Source organism: Acanthochromis polyacanthus, chromosome 23 (genome assembly GCF_021347895.1).
Source record: "Acanthochromis polyacanthus isolate Apoly-LR-REF ecotype Palm Island chromosome 23, KAUST_Apoly_ChrSc, whole genome shotgun sequence".
NCBI lineage: Eukaryota > Metazoa > Chordata > Actinopteri > Pomacentridae > Acanthochromis > Acanthochromis polyacanthus.
This window is the reverse complement of record NC_067135.1, coordinates 3,259,813-3,269,210: the sequence shown is the minus strand read 5'-3', so window position 1 is coordinate 3,269,210 and position 9,398 is coordinate 3,259,813. Positions and strand designations below refer to the sequence as shown.

The following is a 9,398-nucleotide window of genomic DNA, read 5'->3' as shown; positions in this document are numbered from 1 at the left end:
GAAATTTTCTTCTAGAAGTCTTGGTTCGTTCCAAACCCTGGATGTAACGACGAAACGCCGTACGTCGTCAACTGAGAACCGGCCGTAATCAGTTCTGAGGTAACGCTAAAATGATATAAAGGAGGACATCCTGTGTTATTAATCTGTTGTACTGTGGTTCAGGTGGTTCTTCAGTCTGGAGAGCATTTGATTAAACCTAGTTGTTCATTTGACCCATAAAAACTAATCTTGCTGTTTCAAAGTTATATATTTAGAAGTGTTTAGCCAAAGGAGATGTTCAGCCATGGCGTTGACGCGAGTGAACTTAGTCTTTTCGCACATAAATATCTTGCAGACATGTAAGGTCCAAGACTTGATTTTTACCCAAATTTATTATTAACTGATCTAACTGTAATTGTACAGGTAGTGACAGGTGTTTCTGCCCGCTTTAACAGAACAGGGAGTAGTTTATCAGGCCTCCAGTCAGGTTTCCTTCAACAGAACCGAGAACCAAAACACCTTAATGCTGCTTTTGTGTCTCTTTTGAAAAGCTGCCCAGCAGACCGAGTGCAGCTCCAAAACCTTCAGGATCCATTTTCTCTGCTCTGGTTTGACGGCTTTTTCCTTTAGTTTTTCTTCTTCTCATGAGTTATATTCCAGATGTCATCGAAAATGTCTTCAGGACTCTTGAATTTGACACGCTGAAATCTAACCTGACCACGAGATGTGAGCCAAAAGCAGCACACACTGTATGTAGTGTTGAATTCTGCTCTACGGTGAGTCTAACTTCTGCCACCTGATGGCGGTGTTGTTCAGGCTGCTGCCTCATTATCCCCCACAACACTTGGAATACAGGAGATTCTAGTGGCCCATGTTCCCCAGGGAACCGTTTGTACCAGACATTCAGTTCTTATAAAGCAGATAGATGGGTGAACAGCACATCCTGCCAGAATCATGCACTGTGCTGTATATGTTTATGGTGATGATGGGGGAAAGACAGATCCTTCGTGAGTCGCACGCTGCTGCTTTCAGTGATGTTTACCCAGCCTGAATAGTGAAGGCAACCAGACACAGGAACTCTTCCCCCTCGCTGTGGATGTATACAGTGACTGAGCGATTTTACACTTTTATTTTGACGCCTGCATGAACTCTTCACGGTATGATTCTCTGCAGGCAAAAAAAATGACTGGTTTCTTTGTTTTTGGACACCAAGACTCCTGACAGGTCAAGAAATTATTTTCCAACATTCTTACTCGCCAAACTGATTTTCCGCTTTTTTTTTGTTTTGTTTTGTTTTGTCATGCAATCCTTGTGATACTGTATTGTAGCAGTGTTTTGCTGCCCTGGACTCCTTAAAACTCCCCTTACTTGGAAGAAATCTAGGACTTGAGTTACAATAAGGGTTTCAGCAGATCACTTAAATGTGTACAGCATCAACCCTTAATCGTGAACTTTGCATGAACACAGCAAAGAAACGGTGATTGACTGGCACCTCAGCACAGCCCTAAACGGTTAGAGAAGCTGGGTGGTCGACATGGGCCATGGATGGATGGTTTCTAATCTTCTGTGACAATTACCCAGGTTGTTTTCTTCTTACTAGTTTGTGTTCTATCTACTCAGATGTGCGTCACTTAGGATACAAGCTAATTGAAATTGTACAGTTGTAAAAAGACCATAGCATATGATTCTATTATTTTATTTGATAATGACTTTATTATGCTGGTTACACAACTGGTCCAAATGCAACTCTTCACAACCAAGAAGCAAGTAGTATTTTGAGCGAAATAATCCTTTAAAATTATGAGCACATCAAGTAATATTTTCTCTTGAACTAACCTTTAAATCCATAATTAGTACTGCTTGGATGGATTAAACATTAAAATGACTTTTTTTCATTTCATTTATTTTTAAAATGGGACAGTTCGTATTAATGTACATTTTCATGTAAATACGAGAGATTATAGCCATGCGGGTAATTTCCATCTCAAGTCCCATTGACAGATCAAAGATAGAATAATATAAAACCATAATTGGGGGAAAAAAGATAGATGTATATACAAGAAAAGCAACAGCAAAGGATAACCCATAGTGGACATAACCAACAAAAGCTGGGAAACCAAAGCAGCTCCCAACACGATTGTATTGTAAATATCTCTTTGTTGCTATTGTACATATATCCCACTATCATTATTGCCCATTGTCATACTACACGTATCCCACTGTCACTGAGAGTCCACTACACGTGTCTCTCCAATACTGTCACATTTAATTATATTGCACATTTCCCATTGCCACCATTCAACATATTTATGGCACGTTTCGCTTAATCACTATTGCACATATCCTCGTCTACATTACAGATAATTACCCCATACATGTCCCTTCTAACTCTGTTGCACACATCCCACTATCACTATTACACATGACCAAATTGCACAAAACCCACGTCTACACATTTAAAACAAATTACAGAGTCCTCAAAGACGAGCCCAATCAACGGCAAATTTACATAGTGTTATGATCACAGATCTGATTTTCCAAAAGCCACACTTTGAGATGTTTAGTAAATAAATTAAGATGTGGTTGTTCACGGATGACACTTGGTATAGTATTCCAGGTTTGCGATGCACGAAAAGAGAAAACTGACTGCCCAAGAGCACTTTTCCTGAAAAGTACAACACAATTACCTCTGGAACCTGCTCTGGTTGATCTGCTAGAATTTTTCTTTACAAATTCTTGGTCATGAAAAATTTTGTAAAGCAGAACAGAATCAGTGTATTTTATGCTATCCAAGTTTAATCGCTCGTATTTCTTAAGAATATAACAATAATGATACTTTTTTGGCTTTTTATCTAGAACCTTTAAGGCTTGTTTATAAACTGTTACAATAGGTTTTATGGTTGTTTTGCAGGCCTTTGCCCAACTTGTTACACAGTACAACATGTGGGGCATAATCATTGCATCAAAATATAGTTTAGCTGATTGCAAAGATACATTATTCTGGGTAAATCTAAAATTGGACGGGTTAAATTTCATCCTTTTAGTAATCTTTCTCACCTGTTATTTATTTAAAATGAAGTTGTGAGTCTAAAGTAATTCCTAAGTATTTAAACTCTTGTACAACATTAATTGTTTGGCCTTGTGCAGAGACATTAGGATTGATTTCTCCAGTTGTATTTTTGGAAAAGTACATACACACAGTCTTAGAGATGTTAAGATGTAATTGAGAGCTATCAAGCCATTTAAAGACATTACTCATAGCAACTGTCAGCTCTTGGGCAGCTTGCTTTTTGTCTTTTGCGTGAACATACAAGACTGCATCATCGGCATACATTTGACAGATAACATTGTGTGGACAACAACTTTGTTGATCATTTATCAATAAGCTAAAAAGCAGTGGCCCCAGCAACGACCCTTGTGGTACTCCAAGATAGTTATCACGGTGTAATGATTGTATATCCAGTACTGTAACACACTGAGTCCTTGAAGAAATATAGGAACTAATCCAGTTTAAGGCATTCACTGAAAAATTAAAATTAGATAGCTTGGTCAACAAAATCTGATGATTCACAGTATCAAATGCTTTCCTAAGATCAATAAAAAAAAGCCCCAACAATGCCCCCCAACGCTTCATTTTTATATTTTTTGTCATATTTAAAATATGACAAAGTAAGAAATTTAAACCTCTTGACTAATCCAATTTATTATTTGGTTTATAACAGACTAATGGACAATTAAAATAACTTTCTCCACTAAAACTAATAAGCATGAGGTCAAATAGAAGGAACAGTTTTAAATCCTGCAGTCCCACGACGACAAGAATAAAGTTTGTGAACAAAAACTAAATCTGCTGCTGGATTCCATTAAAGTCCTAATAAATGATCATAAAGTGTGATACTAAAGGTTTGTGGTGCTAAAAATCTCAAAGTAAAGATATCAAGTTGAACATCTGGATGGAGGCTGATAAAAGTTGACCTCCCTTCATTTCTCTGGAGCGACTCCATGGATTTTAGGGATGCTGGTTAAAGACCTGCTCTTCTAGTCGTCTTCGTAACATTTCTTCTTATATCAGATGTTTCTCATGAACAGAGGCAAGTCTGAATCTTCAAACAGACATGAAATCGCCCTTTCAGGCCACAAAGGATGTCTGCAGCGATGCAAGTAAGGGATTCATGAATATCTGGAACAGATTTTGTACTGATACAACTCCTGCACAGAGTGAGAATACAAGAATAATCGATTTTTTGCAAAATATGGAACTTCTTTATTGGTATCAGCTTGTTTTGTTGTTGATCTCATACTAAAGGACACTTCAAATAACCAAACACACCTTTAGTATCTAAAACGGGTTACTATACAAGCTCCTCTGTAGAGGATGTGTCAAAGAGACCGCTGTTTTATTCCATCTGAACTGAAACTGTGTTTTGTCAAAAGAGAAAAAGGATCCGAGCTGAAAGGATCCGAGCTGAAAGAGGCGGTTGTCGGTTCTGTTTCCATCCTTTCTGTAAGTGTTTCCTGTCTGAACCTGCGCTGACCTTTTGAAGCAAAGAGGGTTTTTTTTCAGCTGCTTTAATCTACTGAGAACAAAGACACCTATCACAGCAGGTGGCTCCACACACACCTGCTGGACACACACACACACAATGCAGCTTTTCAGGCCGTGGATGCGTAACGTTGCTGCGTCATCGGTCGGTTAAAGTGACAGCGTTCTGTCATTCAGACTTTTATATGATACATGTGAGACTGGACCACACATCAGTTGATGTATGAATCATAATAAAGCAGTAATAAAAGACTGATTAACTGATTGGCTGCTGCCTTTACAGCTGTTCATGAAATAGTAAAACCTTTCTACGTTGTTGTACATAGATAGGAAAAGCAAGTATATTAAATCTTTGCATTAATGGATGTCAATTTTGTCTTAAAACTGATCAAAATTTAGACAAATTTTCCAAATCAGAAGCTTAGATTTTCAACTTTTGAGAGTTCCTGAACTAATCATGTGTAATGCATGGGTCCATGAGGCAAAACAGTGAAATATAAGCTTTTTTTTTATTATTGCTTTGTTCTGCATGTTTCATTCTGACTAATGTTCAACCAAGTGTTCTGACAAAAATTTGAGGTGAATCATCTGCAGCCAGCGTCATTCAGATTCATCCTCTGGGGACCATGAAGGCCCGTTCAAATGTTTTTGAAAAGTGGTGGACCAACAGATTGACATTTCCACTCCTTCCACCTAGAATTGTTTATTGGATCAGTAGATTTAAAGGAAAACATTGAGATGTTGCAGCAGTCTAAAGGTCCAAAGACTAGCACACTTTAGCTCACTCATTAAAGGGATAGTTTGTGATTTTTGACACGAATCTGTATGGCATCCCCGTCAGCAGTGTTGTTCATTCACACAGACTTACTGCCGACAGCGTCCAGTGAGCAGAGATCCGGTCCGGTTTTGGTCCAGACGAAGGTAGTCCGGCAAGTTTGCTGGGGTCACGAAAATGAAACATTTTCTTCTCAAACCAATATGTGTTCGAAAGAGTGATATATTTGCATTACAAAACCGTTGTCCACGAAAAAGTCAGACCTCGTAAACGCTTGGCACTATTTTCTCTCCCTTCATATCACTCCGCGCTGCCTCCAGCTGGCAGCCGTGAAGGTTTCACTTTGTTTGCTGCTCGTAAAGTTACAACAGCGATGATGAATATATTGACTTCAGCATTCAGCCAAGGGGATATCTTTATGAACCCGAATATACTGATGCCGAAATTCACCAGATGGAGTTAGAACGGGCAGAGAGAGAGAGAGGGTGGACAGAGAAGTGGAACAAGTTGAAGCAAACTTGCTGGACTACCTTCGTCTGGACCAAAACCGGACAGGATCTCTGCTCACTGGACGCTGTCAGCAGTAAGTCTGTGTGAATGAACAACACTGCTGACGGGGATGCCATACAGATTCATGTCAAAAATCCCGAACTATCCCTTTAAGCTTGGGGAAGCTTGTACCAGCCAGTTTTAAACTTCTTCAGTTCAGCAAGCACCTGAAGCAGCCAAGACGAGCAGGTTTCAGTGGAAGGTGTAGTTTGGTATCATCTGCATAAAGAAATAGTCACACCAGTATTTAAAACAGTTGGTGGTTTGCAGCCTAACATGTAAACAGGTCAACTGGGGATGAGTTAGAGTACCTCATCTTTCTTTATGGACTCGTCATCGTGACAGGCTGTGAAACTAGCCAGCTGAGGTGGTTTGGGTTACGATGCCTCTAGGGTACCATTCTTAGGGAGGTTTTCCGAACACGTTCAACTGGGAAGAGATCACAGGGTAAATCCAGAACGCACTAGAAGGATTGTATATCTCATCTGACCTTGAAACGGCATGAGATACTCCAGCAGGAACTGGAAAATGTTGCTGGGGATAGGGACATCTGGAATGACCTGCTTAGCCTGCTGCCACCACAACCCGACCCTGGATAGGCAGAAGAGGATGGATGGATGGATGGATGGATGGATGGATGGATTACGCTGGGATTGGCACATTCAGTAGACTTACTTTCAATGACAAAGTAAATTTGGGCTAATTGTGTCAAAGTTGGTGAAGTCTGCCATGTGATTATAACAAACTAATACTAACATCTGACAGAAAGGATTGCTAAGGATGTGTCCAAAATGGAAAACATTGGAGTACAAATCACCCAAAACAAGTGACTTCATTTGTAGACAGTTCTGAGATAGCATTTGACTCTAACAATTTTTTTTGAGTAGCCTGTGCAAACCTTTTGTCCCATTAGCAACCAAGCTACAAGCTGATGTTGGTGACTGCTGGCTGTTTCACATTCTGCTATGTCTGCTCTGTACCCTCAAAACCTACACCTGAAAGCCATTACCTGTCTAGTTGAACAGCATTTCTTTACAAAACTGAGTGGAGCATGTGGCTTTTTAAGGCTGAGTTTACCTCGATAGCTTTGGAAAACTTTGAGATAACTATTCCCAGTTGAACTGTTGTTGTTTTCCATCGCGGCCCTGAGGGTAGGCCACCAGAGTGCTACTTGTTTTCTGTCTAGACGTCTAATTTGAGACTGTTTTACACCTGGGGTGTGAGGTGAGTGCAGTGATCCCTGAGTTTGGGCTAATCTGCTTTACTCTGTCACATTCTTCTTCTTCAACTTGGGGGGAAAAAAGCAGCAACAAAAGGAAAATAAATGGCAAAGTCACACAAATATCAGAGATCTTGTCACAGGAGTAAGTGGGGAAAGATAGGAATCCCAGTGCAGACAGTCTGCACAGTCTCTGGAGAGCTGTAAGGGGGGAGGAGAAGGGTGAGGAAAACAGAGGGATGATTGGAGGGGATGGTGTTGTGTCGCTGGAGGCTGACAGGGTCCCTGCTGTGGGATACTGGGAGCAAACTGTTACGATCTCATCCCTGCTTTTCTAACACTCTTTTTTTAATTATTGTTTTTTTCTTCTCTTTCTTCTTCCAGTTCCTAAAAAGGACACCGCTGGAGTGGAAGAAGGGTGGATGAGGGGTGGGGTGGGGGAGAAAACGGTGGACGGTGGGGGCAGAAAGCAGCAGAGGAAACCCCCTTTGGTAGACTCCATCAGTGCATGTGAGTGTATGCCGGGGGTTTACTCAGCAGAGCCAGAAGGACTTCTTTTCCACCGCCATGGGGTGAGTACGATGCTCGGGTGAGGATGGGAGTAGGGGTGAGGGGAGACTGCTGGTTTAGACAGACCACAACCACATTTATCCCCCGTTGTGTGTGTGAGTGATGAAGGAAGCAGAGTGTTGTGCTTTTTCAAGGAGGAGTTGTGCGATAATCTGTGGTGAGGCAGCGAATCGACTACATAATGGAACAATCTGACTGCACTTCCTTCTGAGAGGGACTTTGAAAGAAAAGTGGTGCTGGCATTTAAAGAAAAACTTAACAGGAATACTGTCTCAAAGGGGAGTTACACGCTAGCAAAAAAAAAAGTTCCAAGTCAGTGTTGTTTCCCCTCCGTTTGCCTCCCAACCGTTTACCCTCGGCTCCATGAAGCCGGGCTGCAGCATGTCAACTCTCACGCTTTTGACAACGTGTTACCACCGCCGCCCACAGAAGCTAACGTAAACAAACACATGCCGTCACTTTGAAAAGAAAGAAAAAAGCGGTCGGCCTGGATCCCACAGCCCCGCGTCGCACGGCACCAGTCCCAGCGAGGTCGTGGGACTTGTGGGCTGAATCTGAGCCAGGTCCAGAAACTTGGGGACGGAAGGTTGAAAAAAGGCAACGCCGGGAAATCCTCACCCTTTGACCTCCCTCCTTCAGAGAGCGGACTACTGTGATTGGCCACATCAGCCGGGGGAGAGTTTGGCTTATGGACTGGTCAGTTTCTCCTTCTCTGTCCTCTTTGCTTTTGGTTTCTTTTTCGCCTTTTTTCCCCCCCGACATCAGATTCTTTCTCTCTTACGCAACTCATCACACATAAACGTCAGAGTCCTTCACCTCGTCCAGTGTTTTCCCTCCTCCGAGCTCAGAATTCTTGGCATTTTTTCCCTCTTAGCTTCTGAACTCGTCTGCTCTGGTGGCTTATCAGCGAGCTTTGGAGAGCTTCAGATCTCTGGTTGTTGGCCATCTAAGTCTGAGGATGAGTTTGTTCTGACTATATAAGGCCTTTTCTCCTCTAGTCCTGCTGCTTGTTTTGCAATTTGGCCGGCTTGGAGGTGGAAATATCTCAAGAGGGCTTTTTGCTTTGTTTTCGCCTCATAGGATCTGAGATGTTTATCAGCCCCGTTCTTTCTTAAATGATGTGGGAAGTGGATGGGATGCAGCTCATGGGGCTGGTTTAGCTCTGAGTCTGGTTCTAGTAGAGGAATTGTGTAAAGCTGCAGAGGTTAAGATCCTGATTGGGGATTGAAAAGATTGACGAACCCAGATGTGAGCTCCCTGCTGATGATTTAAAGCTGCACTTATTGATATTTTATATATTCCAGTGGATCAAACGAATGCATAATAGAAAAGATGTCGCATGTAGCTGGAAACCAGCACCATGAGTTGATGCATATAGAGCCATCTCACATCGAACCAGCAAGATGGTGATTGCAAACAGAAAGGGATTTGAAATAGCTCCGTGCAGTGATGTAGCTTGGATTTTGGACATCAAATCCTTACTTAAACATGTGTTCACTGACTTTTGGGCAACCTGAGGAGACTATTAGGCATTCAGCACGATTAGAATTTGAACTTTTCTCCATCAATTTCAAACAAAAGCATCCATCAGTTAAACCAAAACCAACCTTGCTTCCCTACTGAAACTAAATTCCAACATAATTAAACTTTGTATTTGGTTAGTGTTAGGAAATTCTGCTAATGTTATGATTAAATGCTCTTATAACCCAATCTAGTCAGTTTCCAGGATTAACGTTGGGAATGAAAAAATACCAAGTTGGTTT

At 41.4% G+C, this 9,398-nt stretch overlaps 1 protein-coding gene across 1 annotated transcript in view; it reads left to right on the top strand.

The window, feature by feature from the left end:
* Positions 1–7,520: 7,520 nt before the first annotated feature.
* Positions 7,521–9,398, top strand: part of pde5ab (phosphodiesterase 5A, cGMP-specific, b) — a 100,530-nt gene continuing 98,652 nt past the window's right edge. Inside the window, exon 1 of the mRNA XM_051944050.1 lies at positions 7,521–7,637. Within this exon, the coding sequence (XP_051800010.1) occupies positions 7,633–7,637 (5 nt within the window). The 5' untranslated portion in view covers positions 7,521–7,632. The remainder of the gene's footprint in view (positions 7,638–9,398) is intronic.